Source organism: Haliotis asinina, chromosome 7 (genome assembly GCF_037392515.1).
Source record: "Haliotis asinina isolate JCU_RB_2024 chromosome 7, JCU_Hal_asi_v2, whole genome shotgun sequence".
NCBI lineage: Eukaryota > Metazoa > Mollusca > Gastropoda > Lepetellida > Haliotidae > Haliotis > Haliotis asinina.
In genome coordinates, this window is record NC_090286.1 from 29,387,649 (window position 1) to 29,410,482 (window position 22,834).

General features: G+C 40.8%; 1 protein-coding gene across 1 annotated transcript; it reads right to left on the reverse strand.

Moving 5' to 3' along the window:
* Positions 1 to 1,792: 1,792 nt before the first annotated feature.
* On the reverse strand, positions 1,793 to 22,421 carry LOC137291938 (uncharacterized). The gene is made up of 6 exons (XM_067823493.1): positions 22,359 to 22,421; positions 20,255 to 20,905; positions 20,002 to 20,200; positions 18,868 to 18,935; positions 3,450 to 4,239; positions 1,793 to 1,884 (listed from the first exon to the last, which is right to left on the reverse strand). Exons 1-6 carry the CDS (start codon positions 22,419 to 22,421, stop codon positions 1,793 to 1,795), a joined length of 1,863 nt encoding a protein of 620 aa, XP_067679594.1.
* Positions 22,422 to 22,834: the final 413 nt, after the last annotated feature.

Sequence of the window (22,834 nt, forward strand, 5' to 3'; positions counted from 1 at the left end):
TGTTTTCATAGCCGATTCTGTTACAATCACGTGGTGTCGCTAGGTTGGTATCAGTGTTATGTGGTATAAACCTGGGCGTTACAACAAGACACGAGATCGCCAGTAGTACCAAGAAAGCCTTCATCGTGATGCCGATGTCTCGAAACATCACAACTTGTACACACATCCCGTCCCAAAACAGATGATTCCTTATTACGTTGCAGTAATTAACAGTGCTGGCTGTGCATTGTCGTTAAGATAGTTGTGCTCGTTAAAACGTGACTCTCCGGTTTCAGTCATTTATTTATCATCATATGTAAATCTTCCTTGGCTATGATTAAACGTTTCGTTAATATTAGGCTGCAAACTGCTATTGAAGCATCACGTTGCAATCGAGGTCTTATAACATGTCATTTTCTTCATCTGCGACATGAAATATTAACGAGAAGACGCTGAATATAAGCGTGGCATGTTGTAAATTAAAACATACGGATTTAAACAGGTGGTGTATAAAGACCGCCTATTCCCATAGCAGTTATATTTGTCGACAAGCGCATGTGAGTATTGCTAGTTTCAAACTTGGAAACGTTTGTGACAACTGGAGAAGAAACAGATCATCATGCAGTTTGTGGAGACAACGATTTCGTCGGCTTTTGTTTCATATAGTTCAGATGTTGTAATATTAATCGTAATATTTAAACATGGATCCAAATATGCTTCAGAAAAGTCAGTTTGGCTGGTGTCTTGTCAAGATTAGGTTAATAAATATGCGGAAGGAGATATAAAATTAAATTACAAAACGGAAATGACCATGTCTCTTGGTTTTAGTGTCATGTCAAATGTTGCTAGCGTGTTTCTTTAGTAGATGTCTTCCAAAGTTAACATTGTAGGACATTTGCAATACTTGTCTGACTGTACCAACGTACTGTGCGTTAATGTTTTCTTCAAGACTTGTCAGGACTAAAGCTTTCTCTATTCTAACTGTTTGTCGAAGAATGACAAGACACTTCCCAGAGCAACAATATTACCCAGAATCCTCATACCTAGATCTAAGTGGCCTTTTCGTGGGTTCCTTCTATTTCTTGTTCGTGTTGGCAAATCGGGAAAGGGATTAGCTTTTCCATCCATATTTCTTCGGACCTTTAAGAAAATATGGAATCCAGTATGAAAATAGGAATAACCGTGTCTCCAGTCATGTCAAAAGTTGTTTGTGTTGAAGTGTGCGTTTTTGCCAATTTCTTCCAAACGTAATTTACCGGGCTCTTTGTGCACACTTAGTTCTGTTATAACACACCTAACAAAGCAATGCTTAAGTAAAATGGATATGGTATTTAAAGTCTGCCTTATTTTCACGCAAGGTAGTCTGGCATTGTTTCCTCCCTTCAGTTTGCAGTTTACCAGTGACAATATCAAGCTATGATTTAACTCATTCAGACACATGCAAATTCATTCATGGTACCTTTCGGTCAAGTTTTGGCATATGCTTTGACAGGTTGGTGGCAATATGGCGATTCCTCGTGAACTGGAGAACCTGCTGAAACCTTCTAACTGAAACTTGTAGTGGCAGCCATTGGCCAACGAGTTCTTGTCCAGGTGTTTGTAATTTCTGGAATTTTCTTGGCTATCACACTCGTTTTTCCTAACGTCTAAGGAGCTGCGCACCAGAACTGCATTTTTGGTGTGGTGTTCTTATGTTAAAATATCAGTCCATGGCAATGTCAATGGTACATATAGTTCCCTGGACAATGATCAGTTAAGATCGACACACTATCCCCCCCCAAAAGCGTAACTGTACTCTACAAATTTGGCATCCTCACGAACACAACATCTGCATGATGTTCTCCCATGCCTGCGCCACACCGTAACTTGCCATTGGCAAAGTGCTCTGTGAAGCAGGACTCGTCACTAAAGGAAACGTCACTGACATTAGAAACACTGAGGAAGATGAAAATGGGTCAATGCGGGCCATATTGGTAGTCTAACAAGGATACCACAAATCCAATGTCAGGTACATTTGGTGGACATGATGTGAGTGAGTTCGTGGTTCAAGAGAATAAAACGGTTTTTGTTTATTCTGCAATTTCCATGCATTTCCTTTTCAGCACAGTGTGTGTGCTCGGTTCAAATGCAATCGTTACGGAGATCATGTGATTGTTGTGTTTTGTGACTAACCGTTTTACAGTGAGCCCCAGACAATACTGAGACGGACCCTAGATCATTACACAAAACTGAAATAGAACATTATTGGCAAAAAAATAAGGTGTGTGACTAGTCTCTAATTTTGTTGAGTATATAACGGCGTGTCAGCTTGATGCCCGATGTAACAATTACCACATTGGTGAAACGAATAAACACCGCAACGGCGACAGGAACAGCAGATGCCTGGAAGCAAACTGAGCTTTAAACGCAAGTTGTCGCCATTTTTCAACGTGTGATTGGTCAAATTCCTGCAAGGTCTTGGGTTGAGTCATCTGCTGCCTTACTTGTCTTCCCAAAGGTATATGACTAGGTTCAAGTTGCCCGTCAGAACGTTTAAATGTTTAAATGTGAGTCCATGATCAGGCAGAAATCACAATTTGCATTGTATGCAATAAATGTTTCATTAGAAACATTATGATTCAATGTAAGTTCTCAAATCCATGCCCAATTTCAGTATCACTGCCCATGATTAGAAATAATGTTCCCTCATATGACTGTTGTCTTTATTTCACGCAGTATGTAAAGACGAAAAACATAAACAAATTCCCCTTCACAATTATCTTTACACCACCATGTATCAGCTTGACATTTTTGGATTGTTAGAAATGACGATTCCACTTTGGCAAAACCAGTGCATGAATTTACGGAGCTGACAAATCATGAAAAGAAATCAGTGCGATTCTAAAATTTGAACCCATGATTCCCTGTTTCTGCCACATCAAATGAAATGACAAAGGCAATCCGTGTTAGAAAAACAGTTTTACTTCGTTTGGTTTTGAAAATACTAATTCCAATTGCAGGCGCTCGTTTCTCGTGTATCAACATATACACACATTCCCGATATCAAGCACGAAGCAAAACAAATGTACAACCATATGGTTCAATCTACATGTTTATTGATCATATTAAATTGAGCCGGAAGTGTCATCTGAAAAGGAAAGAAAACTTTCGTTCAAACACATTGCGTTGCGTTGCGTTGTACTGTGTTCAGTGCAACATAGCTACTGTTTCAATCAACTGTGTTTGCGTAACGTCAAAATTGGGTTTGCTATTTATAATTCGTTACCTTTTCATTGATAAAAGGTCTTTTGTTAGCTTGTGTTTAGGTACTGTTTCAAATAACTATGTTTGCAAAACTGAAAGTGAGACAAACTAGATTAGTTTGCTGTATAAAGTTTCATGTTATTTATCTGTTAAACAAAACCACGGTTTTGTTAGTTTGCTTGAAGTTATGTCCAAGAAACGAAGATAAGAAATTAAAAGAAACCAACCTTGAAAGTTAGTTCCTTTCTCCGCCACCCTTGGGTCCTTAGTCCCTTTGTCCTCCTTGACGGCTGGGGCCTTGTCTTCTTTGACCTGGACCACCGGGACCTTCATTTTCATTTCCTCCAGGACCTTGTCTTCTTGGACCTCCTGGACCACCGGGGCCTTCATTTTCATCTCCTCCGGGACCTTGTCTTCTTTGACCTCCTGGACCACCGGGGCCTTCATTTTCATCTCCTCCGGGACCTTGTCTTCTTTGACCTCCTGGACCTCCGGGACCTTCATTTTCATCTCCTCCGGGACCTTGTCTTCTTGGACCTCCTGGACCTCCGGGACCTTCATTTTCATCTCCTCCGGGACCTTGTCTTCTTGGACCTCCTGGACCACAGGGGCCTTCATTTTCATCTCCTCCGGGACCTTGTCTTCTTTGACCTCCTGGACCACCGGGGCCTTCATTTTCATCTCCTCCGGGACCTTGTCTTTTTTGACCTCCTGGACCACCGGGGCCTTCATTTTCATCTCCTCCGGGACCTTGTCTTTTTTGACCTCCTGGACCTCCGGGACCTTCATTTTCATCTCCTCCGGGACCTTGTCTTCTTGGACCTCCTGGACCACCGGGGCCTTCATTTTCATCTCCTCCGGGACCTTGTCTTCTTTGACCTCCTGGACCACCGGGGCCTTCATTTTCATCTCCTCCGGGACCTTGTCTTCTTTGACCGCCTGAACCACTGGGGCCTTCATTTCCATTTCCTCCTCGACCACCTGGAGGACCACCTCCTTGAGGATAGGTCCAACATACTGCAAGGCACGAGAGCACCAGTAGTACAACGAAAGCCTTCATGGTGTGAGTGATGCTGATGTCTCGAAACAGCACCGCTTTTATACGCTTCCAATCCCAATCCAGATTGCTCCTCATTACATCTCAGTAATTACCAATGATGACTGTGTTATTGTTTGTATTGTCATAGAGACAGTTTTGCCAGCTAAAACATGACTCTCCGGTTTCAGACGTGCATTGTTCATTGTATAAAATGCTGAAATGGACAGAGCCCCAAGTCAACATATGTTATTAGTTCGTTAATGAGAAGTTGCAAACGGCCATTGAAGCATCACGTCGCAATGGATGTTTACATATCTTATTACGCAACATTGAAGACCACTGAGAAGACTGAATACAAGCACGACGTATTTCGGAATTAAACCATATGGATTTTAGCCAGGTGATGTAATACAGTGTGTAATTCAAATCCGGTAGATGCCATATTTATCAAGCTGGGAAAGTAGTGCTTTGTGAAAACGAGAGAAGAGGCAATTTGTCATTAAGTTTTCAGAGACAACTTACACGATTTCAGCGTCCTTCCAGATTCCATTATCACGATCACTTTAAAATAAATGTTGGAATGAGAACTGCTGGAATATTGTTGAAAGAAGGCGTTTTTATGTTTTATTCAAGACATAGATCTGAATATGTGACAGTAGAGGTGGATTCACTGGCGTGTTTCATGTCTGGTTCAGGTTGGTAAATTGTAAACGAGTATGAAAATATTGGTCCTGACAACATTACTGGTAGATTATGTGAAAAGAGATGACCCCGTGCTCGCTGTAAAATGATGGACATCTTATAGTATTTCAAAGTGGGTGTGTTGTAACATTATTTGAAATGGATGTAGTGTAATGGTATTTTAAACTAGATGTATAATTATAATATTTGAACTTGTACATTCTGCAGGCAAATCTACGTTTGGCGAGATTGATTGTTTTCAGGAATGAACGTTTTTCCTTACTAAGAACATAACTGAAATAACATGCATTACACGATATGATACTGTCCTCTACTATCAAATGGAATCCATCTACTAGGGTGCCTTTGTATAAAGCGATATTAGCGTTAAGGTGACCGTGACTCCTATACCTTAACAGAGACTTAAGGTGGTCTTAGTGCCAGACAGCTTTGATGACTGTGTTTAATTATTGAGCCTCAGTGGAAAACTTAGATACAGGACGTTGTTTTGCTGTATAATATCTATCTTTAACTGAGTAACCGTGTCAACGATAAGGAAGGGGCAGTTTGGCTGGTGTCTTTTCCGAATTAGGTTTGTAAATATGCTGAAGGAGATAGATAATCAAACACAAAACGGAAATGACCATGTTTTCGGGTTTTAGTGTCATGTCAAATGTTGATAGCGTGTTTCGTTTGCTTGATTTCTTCCAAAGTTAACATCACAGGACATTTGTAATACTTTTCTGACCGTACTAAGGGGCTGTACTTTAACGTGTTTGTCAAGACGTGTGAGGACTAAATCTTTCTCCATTCTATCTACTTGTGGAGGATGACACAGACATTTGTGGAGAGAGTTTTAAGTGTCTTATAAATAGCTTGTAGACTTCGCCCATCTTCATCTTCGAGTCAGGTCGCGAAGAAATTACCGCTTACGTTCATCCATTGTTCCAACTATATTTCAATGTGAGTTCAGTCCCTGAGCTATTTTATATGTATGTTGTAGATTGATTACAGGAAACACTGTTGATGTATGTGTCATTTCTCATCAAAGATTGTAGAGATGAAAATTACTTGTTGGTATTTGTAGTGCATGTGTTAATGGCTGATGAAAGTACATTGCTCAGTATCAAGTGAAAGATGCGAACTACAAGTCATGAATTAACATGATTTTATTTTATGTAGTACGGATGCATTTTGTGAGTTTTGATTTGTCTTACATGCACCTACCAAGTGTACGTATATTGTGTTTTGGTATCACTGTCGCCGAGTTATCTTTGTGCCAAAAGGGAATCCTTTCTTTGTTGGAAGCCCACATCAGTTGCCTCCTTTTTGCCAACACGCTATGCGGCGGCAGTAAGAATAGGAAATGTGAACATACTCGGGTCGACAAAATGTGACATTTACATTTCATTTCTCAGGATTCTGTTTTTATTGTTTTCAAATCTAATCATTGTTCTTTAGCTATTGTAGCATCTGTTCCAGCTTGGAAAATTGTAGTAGTGTATTTGTGTTATTGTTATTGTTAGGTAACTTGAACACCAGTACGTGGTGACTGATGTCACCCAAGCTTGTCATGTCTATTGAGCAAGTGTCCTGGGGGTGAGTTAATCAGTCTGTAAAGTATACTGGTTATTCATATGTATTCCAGAATTTGGTATCAACAAGTGTTTTAGAATTTGTTGGTACTTTTCGTAATTGTACTGTAAAATAGAAATTCATTTTCATTGCAGTCATATATATGTCAGTCCAAAAGTAAACAAAGTTGTTTCGTATCTTGAATTCTAGTCATATTTCCATATCTTGAAATGCTCAGTGTTCATCTTTGTATTATTTGTAAGCTGAACTAGTTGTCGATTTATATCTATACTTCCGTCCACTTGTAAGTGAATATCAATAATGACCCTTGTGTATAACATACAATATCGGGTGTAGGTATATAGTATGCTGCTGTGGCAGTACATAGAAATGGTTTTTCAATCTGTTACTCGGTGAGTCTTACCTAAAGAGATATTTGTAGGTTGTAGGTTTTCCCCATTGTTTCAGGTTGAGAAGGTTAAAAGATGCATTGACTACTCAACACGTTGTGTAATATTTTCCGCACTACACATTTCCCAGTGCAACAATATTACCCAGAATCCTCATACCTAGATCTACGTAAGAGAGAAAAGTGGCCTTTTCGTGGGTTGCTTCTATTTCTTCTTCTTGTTAGTAAATCGTGAAAGATATTAGCTTTTTCATCTATATTTCTTCGGACCTTTAAGAAAATATGGAATCCAGTATGAAAATAGGAATAGCCGTGTCTCCAGTCATGTCAAAAGTTGTTTGTGTTGAGGTGTGCGTTTTTGCCAATTTCTTCCAAACGTAGCCTGTCGTGCTCTTAGTGCACACTTAGTTCTTTTAAAAGACACCTAATGAAGCAATGCGTAATCTTTAGCCTGCTGAATAAATTTCAGCATAAGACGTTGTAAAGAGGGTGGGTGATTTCAAACAGATGGTGTGCCATTAAAAACGTGACAAGGGAACCAATATTTTGAACATTAATTATAGACAGAAAAATGAACATAACCATCAAAAAAAAATTCCAAATAGGGGTTAAGGCCGACGCGAACTTGTAAATATTCGTAAAGTTCCCTGAATTACGTGAAGGTAGGTGGAATACGTTTTGTATCAAGAATCTGTTTAAATCGTGAAATCAGCGCTTGTTGCTTCCGTTCATCGATTCTCCAATATCTCAAATATAGCTGACTTAATATTCATATTTTTTCATTGGATGGCACCGACGCGAAGGCAAATTGTCAACTGTAACAGGAATATATCGTACGAAAATTGTCGTCAAAATACATTTGTATTTTCGATGTCATCGTGCCATATGTTCAAATGACTATAATTAGTTTGATTTAACGTGTCATGCCATAAAAAATACAGGACATAACAAACGACAATTAAGGACGCTACAACTCAAGTTTCAGGGGGATTGGTTCCATATATTCCATGTTCAAGCAGATTTACCCGCCTCGTACTGCAAGCAGACGTACCAAAATCAAACATGGCGTGCTTCGCTGCACACGATTTAAAATGTTGTTATTTAATCCTCAGTAAAGTTGCTATTTCTATCGTTTTTATTAGAACGATGCATAAACGATAGGAAAGATCAAACATGTTCACGACACCGTTCAGGCAAAGGTTGCCGGATGTGATTTCACTCACGGGGAGGCGTCAACCGATTCATTCCTTGATTACAGAAAATAAGTAGGTATGTTTGTAGCACTGTATTTCGTTTGTATCTTTTAGAATACACAAAAAATATAATTATGATAAATCATAATGGATAACGATATGGCCCTGGCGATAAAATTCGCACATTTCTATACCAGTTTGACCTTCAATGCTCCCGTGACCCGGAAGCGGTAGTTCTGATTTGTATATGTCAACACGAAAAGGAAGTTCGTCAGTATCATTTGTTTGAAGATGTATTAGACGAAATACCGCATGTTGATCACTCTAAAGACGCCCATAGGAATATCATTGATTATAGATAATAATGTTAAGGAGACAATTGCACAATATGTTGAATTATATTCTGCCCCAAACAAGTAACATTTTCATACCGAGCGGCATGACGACCCAATGTGACCAGCTGTTGACAAGTGCGCGAAAGAAGCAGAATGTGTTTGAATGGATTTCTATACATGTTGGTGTAATATGATACAACATTTCAACAATTAAATATTGTTGACTAATATGTTTCAAATAAATATATATGTCCTATATACAATTGAATAAGTACTAAAATAGATAATTACAGAATAAATACACCAACTGAGGGACTGTTCAACTGTGGGGAGATGATGATTTACATGGAGGAGCATGAACAATGTGACTGCCCCGATCCTATCCTATGATTTACATACCAAATAAGTGACACTCCTGCCCCAATTCCCAATTTTTAAACATAACTTTAGGTACTAAATGTATAAAGTTTGATTACATCTGTATCCCCAGTACATGTGCACAAAACTGATGACCTTTCTTCCTCCTCAGTACAAAATTGGTGACACCCCTATCCCTCTTACAAATAAATATCTCTCGCTCTCACATATACGCGCGCGCACACACACACTCACACACACACACTCTCTCTCTCTCTCACACACACACACTCTCTCTCTCTCTCTCACACACACATTATGAACAGTCCCTAAACATATGTACATTCTTTTGGCATGAAATTGTTTTTGGTATTTGTTTTCACAGCAACAACAACGACAAAGTAGTAACAGGTACTGGACATTTTGACTGATATTTGTAATCACGGAGACCTGGGCAGCACTTGATTTTATAATATATTAAGGTATGGTACATTTCAAAGCATGGTACAGGGCACATGTGAACATTACAGCTGTATTATGTAGCTTGACATGCCAGTGCACATGGGCATGTCGTACATCGTCTTGAAGCCCATTTCCATGGGCTTTCACATGCACTATATGTTAGGGATCTTCGAAAGGAGAGAGATATTATAAGGGGTTATTGGCGGGGTCGACATGAGTCGGCGGCGGAAGTCAAGCCGGATAGAAAAGCGGCACTATATGCAGACGGTTGCAGCTGTGCACAGCATTGCAGACGTGCATGTTATGCATCGCCAGAGACCCCATGAAAAGACCTTTCAAATGAATCATAGATATTAGAAATCCAATGAGGGACAACGAAATTAGAACGAAAGTCTACTTCCGGTACCGGCGCCGTTGCGACGGAACTGACATGCGGCATTACATACGGACATGCCTAGCATCTTTGCTCAACGTCGCACATGCACATGCCATACACCACCAGAAGCGAATTGAAATGCTCTTTCTAATGAATATAAGATATTGAAAGTCGCATCAGACATGTACACATGATTAACCAACGAATCATGCACTGATGGTGTTGGCGACGCACAGGACACGCGGCATAATACGCAGATGTTGCAGCTTGACATGTGCGTGGACTTCGTGCCTTGCATTTGAAAGCAGAGAATAGATATAGAAAGAAAATATAGCTGAAAAAGATATACTATATTAGATATATAAAGAATTATATGTTTGAACCAAATATATCATGAAATAGGCTTTTGCGGAACCACATGAACGAAACATCGTTTTAAATGCATTGCAGAACGGATAAAGAAAAATATAGCTGAAAAAGACATAACACATTAGATACATAAAGAATTGTATAACTGAACCAAATACACTATGAGCTATTTGTGTTAACCAGCACTCACCACGTGGAGGTTGCTCATTTAAGAGTGCCATTTTTCTTCTCCTGCACCATTCCCACAACCGCAACTTCGAACAGCGAACCCCTTTACTACTGCTGTATAAACCTAATGGGTCGAGACATAAGGTTATGGAATTACAGGCTATAACCTACTACTTCTATCCTACGGTTTTGGCTTTATCTACTTTCCGGTCTACTTTCACTTTCATCTACTTGTTTCTCACCTTTTGGGCTTTATGAGCTTGCCTTTACCTTTGCTTTTCCCTTTTCCCTTCCCCTTACCTTCAGGGTGTTGGGGAGGGCTGGAGCTGGGTGCAGGAATCTGTTGGAACTGACGCCGATGCAGATTCCTCAGCGTTTCATGTACCCGCAGCTTATTGCATAACATCTTGCACAAAAGCACACTCACTAGCAGCCTGTATGGGAGTCTTCTTAGCGTTGTACCTACAGACAGTCTTTTGGCCATGTGCAAGATAGTCACTGGCCATCTTACGTTTTGCATCATCATCGGGATGCTGCCTTGCCACTTCAGTCTCCAAAGCTTTCCGAACATCCGTGGCCGTAAATGTCCTCCGTTCGTTTTCCAAGTTGGGTTTAAGGAAACCTCTTGTTCTCTGATAGCGGGCCAACTCGAGACACATATTCCCCCCCTTCAGTGCCGTCCACTCTCCTGAAGAAAGGCGATTTGTCCGGTAGAGCATCTTCAGGCATGTCACCACGTACATATTGACGGTAATCCCTGAACATGTCGTAATCCTCTTTGGACAAGCTTAGGGTGACCAGGAAGCTCATGGACGTCTTGTGGTCCATGAAAGAAAGTTGGTACCTCCCGGCAACACACCGTGCCTTATTGAAATCTGCCAGCTTCATACACGACGCCACTGAAGGTCTTTGGGCATGTCCAAGTTGAATTATCCCACAAGACAAGTACCGCATCACCAGGCGCTGATCGTCCTCAGATGGAAGTTGATCTGCCTTGGCCCGGTCCAGGATGTCCCTCACCTCTTGTCTGGTTGCAGGATCGGTGTACCCCTTTTGAACAACGGAAATGGGCGGCGGTTGTTTGGTTTCATCTCTGAATTCTGTAACAGATTTACGGACCTCTTCGCGTTTATACTGGCTACAGACACCTGTATATGAACAATGCGTAGCACTTGTAAACCTACGCAAATTATCGAAAACCCTTGGTGACATTTGAACACACGTTTGACAGTAACTGAGTAAGGATTTGACAGCTGACATGTAATTTTTAATGCCACCTGCAGATACCCCATTTTGTGAAAGGACCGTGTTAAAATAATGAATTTCATCTACGTGCTCAAATATATCAAAGTTCATACAAGCCATATTACAATTTTGGAAAACATGTTTTTTTAAGAATATTGGTTAAATATTGATAAAACCCTGAAAGTGTCGGCTCACTTTCAGGGAACCTATCGTATAAGCCAGTGTTTGTAAGATTAGCCCTGACTGTGTTTTGTTTGTAATTATACCGAATACCACTTCTGGTAGACCCAGTTAAACCAGCACTGGTACTCGGCATTGGATTACCAGTTGAAGGAGAGGCTGCAGATGCGTCGTCTCCTTGAATTGTGTGGCCAAAGTGTTTAAGTACTCTGATGTAATCAGGGATTTGATTTTTGTTGACACTGTATGTGCCACAAAATGCCAATAGAGCCGACATTGACACCAGCCGTGTAGCAATACAGGACTCGCTACGGCGGCGATTGTATGGCGTGTAGACCAGGAGTAGAACTACCAGGATAACATTGCTTTAAATGCGCGATGCCTTTGTAATATGTTTTACACTTTTGACAAACGACCGAAATGTTTGTGGAAGGCATACTTTATGATATTGCTGGGACACTTACTTTCTGGGAATGACTGGGCACTACAGAGGAGGGTCTGGATGTCACAGTCTTGGACAAATTAAGAAATAAACTGCTTATACAATATGTCTATTTAGGGAAAAATGTAATGTTGAGTATCAGTTTGATAAAGTGAGCAACGTAAATGACTGAAGAATGCAGAAATTAAGAACAAACGAGAAGAAATAAAAGTAAAGTTCACTTGCCAATGATGATTGCCAGCGCTGACTGGTAGTGATCAACTAAGACACTTGGTCTGTGATGATGAAATTGCAGTGAAATGCATTCCCTTATATTACCACGTCGCGGTCAGACAACCAATGGAATGGTTTAGATGAAGTTCACGTGGCCAAGCAGGATGTTTCTACGGGGGAGGAGGGAACTGGAAATTGTCCATCTCCATTCCACGCGTGATGTCCATTTGGAGGGACATGAGCATGCCAAAAGGTGTGAATTGCCCATGCCAAAGGAATTTTATACGCAAAGTTGAAGTCAGTGGGGCGACGAGGTTTAAAATCACAAAGTAGCGGCATGTCAAAAGGAAGTGACCCAAGCTGAGTGATTATAACCATAAGAGAGCAAGGCAGGTGACGAAATTACAATTGCTGATAAGTAGCATCTCCAGGGTACGAAGATGTGAACACATACGAGTGATATACAGCTAATCAGGTAATAATTAAGTTTACAGGAAGGTAGAGAAGAACGTGTATACATAATCAGTCCATGCGGACAGATCTGAAAGAAGTTATGAAAATAATGATGATAAGGAGTTGCGAACGCAACTCAGTAAATAAGTGGCCAGACAGAGGCGGCCTTTGTGATAAGTTACAGTTGTCAGAGCATGGCGCCATCTTGTCTGTTTGATGCGCGTCGTTATATAATGGAACGTTTATTCGGATGCACAGTATACCTTGGCACATCCACATTGTCAAGGTATTACCGACCCCTTTTACACCTTTGATTTCTGATGCTGAAGTAACAGCTGAGGAAAGATGCGCGCCAGATCCCCAATTCTACCAGCCACACGCACAAGTACAGTTACATAATGCCGCACATTCCTTGATTAACAGACGTTCCTTGAATGCATATTATAACCTGGCATAGACGCACTTTCAAGGGCTTTCAGGTGCATTTGAAACATTAAATTTTGGATGATTGATCGTGAAATTATAGGTGCCGTAACACTGACGGGAGACGTGCGTCAGACCCCCGACTTTACCCGCCATTAGCAGTTGCATAATGACGCGCATGGCTTGACTGTCTGAGGTGACACGAATGCACGTCACACCTTGGCACAACCGCACTTTCAATGGCTTTCCAATGCATTTTAAATCTTTCATTTTGGATGAAGGATAATGAAATAATAGCTGGAGGAAGGTACGCGCCAGATCCCCGTTTTTACCTACCAGTCGCACAAGAACAGTTACGTAATGACGCGCATTGCCTGATTATCTCATGTTCCTCGAATGTCCGTTATAATTTGGCAGAGCCGCACTTTCAAGGGCTTTCAGATGCATGTTAAACATTAAATTTTGGATGGTGGATTGTGAAATTATAGCTGCCGTAACACTGACGGGAGACGAGCGCCGGATCCCCGACTACTTTACCCGCCATTGGCGCAAATGCATTTACATAATGGGGCGCATTGCTTGACTCTCAGACGCGACTCGAATGCACATTACACTTTGGCAGAACCGCACTTTCAAGGGCTTTCAACCACAGTAAAAGTTTATATATTAAGACCACAGGCGTTGCTTTTATGGCTTTATTCCAATTCGTTGCAACTTTAGCTCTGTCACGTATATTGATTCCTGCGTAGAGCGAATGTCTAATGTTGCACACCAGCATGTTGCACATTTCCAGAATCCCACATGAATCAGCTTGCAAATGCTTTGTAGTTGTAAATATTAACGACGCCGGTATAGCCGGTGAACAGATTCATGTAAATTCCGCCAATCTATATCACCTGGGGTATTTTTGGCATTTCGCACATTAATACCCATGTAGCTCCACCACTAAATGCGCAACGTGTGCGTTTTATACACTGTCTGACACACGCTTTAACTGGCTTTCAAACGCAGTATAGAAATGCATTTTCTAAGGTGAATCGTAAGAGTGGTTGCCATTACATCATGACCAGACTATGGTGGCATGATGACTACTGCGATATAGAAGAATTGAAGTTCAACAAAATTACACAAACCATCATGTCGGAGATTCAATCTGGACTGGTTACCAGGGGCACCATTAGAATCACGTTTGCATTTTTGGATAGAGCGTTGGATCGGGTTTCCAACCATGTATAACATGCATAGATATCACAAAGTAAAAGGCTTCCAAAATACAATGGCGCGAGCGACTTCCATCGGAGGCTGGGTGGAAGAAAAATCTTCCACCGAGACTCCTGTGGAAGAAATTCAGACGGCCTAAAATCACGGAAACCTTAATTGCTCGGCTATAAATTTGCCAAAAAAGAAACGGAAAATTTCTACGTGACGCGCAAGGGTCCCGCTATCCAATGACGTGCAGGATGCGCGGCGAATGCAGCTCCCAAGGGAGCCGTGCTGCAATAGGTGATACAATCTGGCATTCTTTCAATGGCTATGTTCCGTGTCGCAGAGTCAAGCAGTGATGTAGTCATTTCACCTTGAAACTCCTTCAAAACGAATGCCAATGTCTGAAAGTAATCTGGATTTTTATTGCTAGACAATGAATGCTCTTTGCTGCACAATGTCAACCGGAAGGTGATTTCTGTAGCGTTGTGGCGATGCCTTTCTAATGTTTGTAAGAAATCTTATCAAAATCAGGTTTTCAGGTAAAATCGATTTTCTTCTTGGGCAATTGTGTAAAATTATGTCATAAACACTTTTGTTAAATACAACATGTATTTGTTTGAACACAATAGGTAATTAATAGATTTCTGTAAATACAAATCTATGCGTTTCTCTTTTTGGATAGTATAATTATTTTCCATTTATTACGAAAGGACGTCATTATATATACATGTGCTTACTATATTGCCCCTTTGGACCAGACTACACATGGGGAATAAGAGGATTTACTGAATGGACATGCAGCTTATTAATGCTACTAACATCTACACCGCTACACTCATTCTAATATCCAGGTTTAGAAAATCTTGAAGCTTTACAATCGACGCTGTCATATGTTTTATTATGTGTTTTCATAAATTAGACCATTTTGTATTGCGATAACTTTACAACCCGTGCGTGTAATAGTATGGAAACCACACGTGAAGGTGCAGGTTAGAGTTGCTCTTCAGTAACCCATGCTTGAGATCGGGTGATCACGCTCCCTTGTCATCGTATCCCAGTTGCGTAGATCGATGATCATGTTGTTGATCACTGGATTATCTGGACCAGACTCGATTATTTCCAGCCATATAGTTGGAATATTGTTTAGATCGATTTAAAACTAAACTCAATCTCTCTAATCCGTAAAAAGGCATTTTCTGAAACATTATCCGGATTACAGAGTTTCTGGACATCTAAACCCCGTGCCCATTGATCAGGGTTATCTATTTATAAAAAATCTACCGACGCTATATGAGAAATAACGGTTTAAGTCTGGGAAACACCGTCTCTTTGGAAGAAGTTGCGTGTCAGAATTTGACTGTGAGGTGTATCGTATCTGTGCTAAGATGCCAGTCCATGACCATGCATAAATCACGAAAAACACTAGTGAAGTGTACTTCAGCTGTGCTATTGTCTTGGCCAACTGTCTGTCTATAGACGCATGAATTTCCACCTTCTCACCATTACGATCACATGAAAGAATTGTACTTAAACTAACGCAAAATAATTCAAAATGGCTTATGTCTTTCTGTTTTTGAAGAGTTTTTCTTTGCCCTGTTGTGCAAGTTTGACACTTTGCCCTTTTTCTGTGTGCCTGGGTTCAAACCACTAAGGTGATCACGTGATTGTGCGTTTCACGTTTATTTTATACTTGATTGCCTTCATTGTCATGGCGGCAGCCAAGAATATGTTCCATCGGCATTTTGGTCATTGTCGTGTGTATGGCTCAAAGAGAAACTATATTAACGAATAATCATCTCACAAATATTATTACAGGACGAATAAACTCTTTCATAACTTTTTGTACTCTTTTAACCATTACATATGAAAGACATGTGGTTAGTCTTAAGGGGAACACCAAACTCATTCTTAAAAAATAATTGTGGCGAATGCATACCGAGCGATTAAAAGTTGCCCAAAAGCCATCTGCTTGACTCTCGCCCCTCAACGAAACCACAGACAGCTTACGTAACTCTGTCGCCAGTGCCCTGCAGTGACGTCATAGAAGGAACGATTTTCACTCAGTTGTATAGAAAATGAGTAGGAAGCTCGTCATTTTGCTGTTTTCTCGATGTCACCAAAGACATGCCGAATTGTTGTGTTGCCGTCAATTGCTCCTTGGGGTCGCGTGATAGTGTCACTATGCACAGATTTCCACCGAACCCCGTAGCTTGTGCTTAAACTGGTTGTTTGTGTGTATAAAGCGAGCGTTGTGGGAGCCTGTGGTATATACTAAATCAGATGGTTCGCCCCCTACCACGCTTCCAGAATAGGAAACGGAGTTCAAGTTTCCTGGGGTTTATAAAAATCAAGACTACTTACTACACATTGCTGACCAAAAGGATTTTACATGAACTTAACGGAACTTCCTCGAAGTGACAATATCATCGGAAGTAATCTTATATCGATCCCCGCCTCGCTTCCAAGAGTGAGAATGTTATGTTATAAGCAATGTCATGTAAAATCCTAATTTCCATCTATAAAATACATATTTTTCCACCAGTGAAAAGTAAATTTGATTTTGAAAGTTGGTGAAAACAACGGTTACCTTAAACGGCATTTATCCTCAGGCAAGGCGCCGCTATTTTTGAAAATCGTGAAGTCACGGGCTAAAGTTGTGAAAAATGAAAACTATATGTTCTCACAATCTACTATCATTTAGTTTTGTTTCCTGCTTTGCCTAGTTTCCGAGTTACAACCCTTGTTTTCATAGCCGATTCTGTTACAATCACGTGGTGTCGCTAGGTTGGTATCAGTGTTATGTGGTATAAACCTAGGCGTTACAACAAGACACGAGATCGCCAGTAGTACCAAGAAAGCCTTCATCGTGATGCCGATGTCTCGAAACATCACAACTTGTACACACATCCCGTCCCAAAACAGATGATTCCTTATTACGTTGCAGTAATTAACAGTGCTGGCTGTGCATTGTCGTTAAGATAGTTGTGCTCGTTAAAACGTGACTCTCCGGTTTCAGTCATTTATTTATCATCATATGTAAATCTTCCTTGGCTATGATTAAACGTTTCGTTAATATTAGGCTGCAAACTGCTATTGAAGCATCACGTTGCAATCGGGGTCTTATAACATGTCATTTTCTTCATCTGCGACATGAAATATTAACGAGAAGACGCTGAATATAAGCGTGGCATGTTGTAAATTAAAACATACGGATTTAAACAGGTGGTGTATAAAGACCGCCTATTCCCATAGCAGTTATATTTGTCGACAAGCGCATGTGAGTATTGCTAGTTTCAAACTTGGAAACGTTTGTGACAACTGGAGAAGAAACAGATCATCATGTGGAGAAACGATTTTTGTTTCATATTGTTCAGATGTTGCAATATCAATTGTAATGTTTAAATATGGATCTAAATATGCTTCAGAAAAGTCAGTTTGGCTGGTGTCTTGTCAAGATAAGGTTGGTAAATATGCGGAAGGAGATAGAAAATCAAATCACAAAACGGAAATGACCGTGTCTCTTGGTTTTAGTGTCATGTCAAATGTTGCTAGCGTGTTTCTTTAGTAGATGTCTTCCAAAGTTAACATTGTAGGACATTTGCAATACTTGTCTGCCTGTACCAACGTACTGTGCGTTAATGTTTTCTTCAAGACTTGTCAGGACTAAGGCTTTCTCTATTCTAACTGTTTGTCGAAGAATGACAAGACACTTCCCAGAGCAACAATATTACCCAGAATCCTCATACCTAGATCTAAGTGGCCTTTTCGTGGGTTCCTTCTATTTCTTGTTCGGGTTGGAAAATCGGGAAAGGGATTAGCTTTTCCATCCATATTTCTTCGGACCTTTAAGAAAATATGGAATCCAGTATGAAAATAGGAATAACCGTGTCTCCAGTCATGTCAAAAGTTGTTTGTGTTGAAGTGTGCGTTTTTGCCAATTTCTTCCAAACGTAATTTACCGGGCTCTTTGTGCACACTTAGTTCTTTTATAACACACCTAACGAAGCAATGCTTAAGTAAAATGGATATGTTATTTAAAGTCTGTCTTATTTTCACGCAAGGTAGTCTGGCATTGTTTCCTCCTTTCAGTTTGCAGTTTACCAGTGACAATATCAAGCTATGATTTAACTCATTCAGACACATGCAAATTCATTCATGGTACCTTTCGGTCAAGTTTTGGCATATGCTTTGACAGGTTGGTGGCAATATGGCGATTCCTCGTGAACTGGAGAACCTGCTGAAACCTTCTAACTGAAACTTGTAGTGGCAGCCATTGGCCAACGAGTTCTTGTCCAGGTGTTTGTAATTCCTGGAATTTTCTTGGCTATCACACTCGTTTTTCCTAACGTCTAAGGAGCTGCGCACCAGAACTGCATTTTTGGTGTGGTGTTCTTATGTTAAAATATCAGTCCATGGCAATGTCAATGGTACATATAGTTCCCTGGACAATGATCAGTTAAGATCGACACACTATGCCCCCCAAAAGCGTAACTGTACTCTACAAATTTGGCATCCTCACGAACACAACATCTGCATGACGTTCTCCCATGCCTGCGCCACACCGTAACTTGCCATTGGCAAAGTGCTCTGTGAAACAGGACTCGTCACTAAAAGACACGTCACTGACATTAGAAACATTGGGGAAGATGAAAATGGGTCAATGCGGGCCATATTGGTAGTCTAACAAGGATACCACAAATCCAATGTCAGGTACATTTGGTGGACTTGATGTGAGTCAGTTCGTGGTTCAAGAGAATAAAACGGGTTTTTTTTATTCTGCAATTTCCATGCATTTCCTTTTCAGCACAGTGTGTGTGCTCGGTTCAAATGCAATCGTTACGGAGATCATGTGTTTGTTGTGTTTTGTGACTAACCGTTTTACAGTGAGCCCCAGACAATACTGAGACGGACCCTAGATCATTACACAAAACTAAAATAAAACATTATTGGCAAAAAATAAGGTGTGTGACTTGTCTCTAATTTTGTTGAGTATATAACGGCGTGTCAGCTTGATGCCCGATGTAACAATTACCACATTGGTGAAACGAATAAACACCGCAACGGCGACAGGAACAGCAGATGCCTGGAAGCAAACTGAGCTTTAAACGCAAGTTGTCGCCATTTTTCAACGTGTGATTGGTCAAATTCCTGCAAGGTCTTGGGTTGAGTCATCTGCTGCCTTACTTGTCTTCCCAAAGGTATATGACTAGGTTCAAGTTGCCCGATATGAAGCACGAAGCAAAACAAATGAACAACCATATGGTTCAGTCTACATGTTTATTGATCATATTAAATTGAGCCTGAAGTGTCATCTGAAAAGGAAAGAAAACTTTCGTTCAAACACATTGCGTTGCGTTGTACTGTGTTCAGTGTAACATAGCTACTGTTTCAATCAACTGTGTTTGCGTAACGTCAAAATTGGGTTTGCTATTTATAATTCGTTACCTTTTCATTGATAAAAGGTCTTTTGTTAGCTTGTGTTTAGGTACTGTTTCAAATAACTATGTTTGCAAAACTGAAAGTGAGACAAACTAGATTAGTTTGCTGTATAAAGTTTCATGTTATTTATCTGTTAAACAAAACCACGGTTTTGTTAGTTTGCTTGAAGTTATGTCCAAGAAACGAAGATAAGAAAATACACCTTGAAACCCACCTTGAAAGTTAGTTCCTTTCTCCGCCACACTTGAGTCCTTAGTCCCTTTGTCCTCCTTGACGGCTGGGGCCTTGTCTTCTTTGACCTGGACCACCAGGACCTTCATTTTCATTTCCTCCAGGACCTTGTCTTCTTTGACCTCCTGGACCACCGGGGCCTTCATTTTCATCTCCTCCGGGACCTTGTCTTCTTTGACCTCCTGGACCACCGGGGCCTTCATTTTCATCTCCTCCGGGACCTTGTCTTATTTGACCTCCTGGACCACCGGGGCCTTCATTTTCATCTCCTCCGGGACCTTGTCTTCTTTGACCTCCTGGACCACTGGGGCCTTCATTTTCATCTCCTCCGGGACCTTGTCTTCTTTGACCTCCTGGACCTCCGGGACCTTCATTTTCATCTCCTCCGGGACCTTGTCTTCTTTGACCTCCTGGACCACCGGGGCCTTCATTTTCATCTCCTCCGGGACCTTGTCTTCTTTGACCTCCTGGACCTCCGGGGCCTTCACTTTCATCTCCTCCTGGACCTTGTCTTCTTTGACCTCCTGGACCACCGGGACCTTCATTTTCATCTCCTCCGGGACCTTGTCTTCTTTGACCTCCTGGACCTCCGGGACCTTCATTTTCATCTCCTCCTGGACCTTGTCTTCTTTGACCTCCTGGACCACCGGGGCCTTCATTTTCATCTCCTCCTGGACCTTGTCTTCTTTGACCTCCTGGACCACTGGGGCCTTCATTTTCATCTCCTCCGGGACCTTGTCTTCTTTGACCTCCTGGACCTCCGGGACCTTCATTTTCATCTCCTCCGGGACCTTGTCTTCTTTGACCGCCTGGACCACCGGGGCCTTCATTTCCATTTCCTCCTCGACCACCTGGAGGACCACCTCCTTGAGGATAGGTCCAACATACTGCAAGGCACGAGAGCACCAGTAGTACAACGAAAGCCTTCATGGCGTGAGTGATGCTGATGTCTCGAAACAGCATCGCTTTTATACGCTTCCAATCCCAATCCAGATGGCTCCTCATTACATCTCAGTAATTACCAATGATGACTGTGTTATTGTTTGTATTGTCATAGAGACAGTTTTGCCAGCTAAAACATGACTCTCCGGTTTCAGACGTGCATTGTTCATTGTATAAAATGCTGAAATGGACAGAGCCCCAAGTCAACATATGTTATGAGTTCGTTAATGAGAAGTTGCAAACGGTCATTGAAGCATCACGTCGCAATGGATGTTTACATATCTTATTACGCAACATTGAAGACCACTAAGAAGATTGAATACAAGCACGACGTATTTCGGAATTAAATCATATGGATTTTAGCCCGGTGGTGTAATACAGTGTGTAATTCAATTCCGGTAGATGCCATATTTATCAAGCTGGGAAAGTAGTGCTTTGTGAAAACGAGAGAAGAGGCAATTTGTCATTAAGTTTTCAGAGACAACTTACACGATTTCAGCGTCCTTCCAGATTCCATTATCACGATCACTTTAAAATAAATGTTGGAATGAGAACTGCTGGAATATTGTTGAAAGAAGGCGTTTTTATGTTTTATTCAAGACATAGATCTGAATATGTGACAGTAGAGGTGGATTCACTGGCGTGTTTCATGTCTGGTTCAGGTTGGTAAATTGTAAACGAGTATGAAAATATTGGTCTTGACAACATTACTGGTAGATTATGTGAAAAGAGATGACCCCGTGCTCGCTGTAAAATGATGGACATCTTATAGTATTTCAAAGTGGGTGTGTTGTAACATTATTTGAAATGGATGTAGTGTAATGGTATTTTAAACTAGATGTATAATTATAATATTTGAATTTGTACATTCTGCAGGCAAATCTACGTTTGGCGAGATTGATTGTTTTCAGGAATGAACGTTTTCTCTTACTAAGAACATAACTGAAATAACATGCATTACACGTTATGATACTGTCCTCTACTATCAAATGGAATCCATCTACTAGGGTGCCTTTGTATAAAGCGATATTAGCGTTAAGGTGACCGTGACTCCTATACCTTAACAGAGACTTAAGGTGGTCTTAGTGCCAGACAGCTTTGATGACTGTGTTTAATTGTTGAGCCTCAGTGGAAAACTTAGATACAGGACGTTGTTTTGCTGTATAATATCTATCTTTAACTGAGTGAGTAACCGTGTCAACGATAAAGAAGGGGCAGTTTGGCTGGTGTCTTTTCCGAATTAGGTTTGTAAATATGCTGAAGGAGATAGAAAATCAAACACAAAACGGAAGTGACCATGTTTTCGGGTTTAGTGTCATGTCAAATGTTGATAGCGTGTTTCTTTTGCAGATTTCTTCCAAAGTTAACATCACAGGACATTTGTAATACTTTTCTGACCGTACTAAGGGGCTGTGCTTTAGCGTGTTTGTCAAGACGTGTGAGGACTAAATCTTTCTCCATTCTATCTACTTGTGGAAGAATGACACAGACATTTGTGGAGAGAGTTTTAAGTGTCTTATAAATAGCTTGTAGACTTCGCCCATCTTCGGCAAATTCCGTCAGTTTGCAGTTAATTCCAACAAGTTTTCTTCCCATATCTTTTACAGTTGTAATAATTCAGCTGGAAATTGGTTCCTCTTTCACTATTAAATTTCATTCGTAAACTATCGTTGGAAAAATCCTCACGACATGCGGGAGAAGGAAGTATGCTCTTGCCGAGTCAGGTCGCGAAGAAATTACCGCTTACGTTCATCCATTGTTCCAACTATATTTCAATGTGAGTTCAGTCCCTGAGCTATTTTATATGTATGTTGTAAATTGATTACAGGAAACACTGTTGATGTATGTGTCATTTCTCATCAAAGATTGTAGAG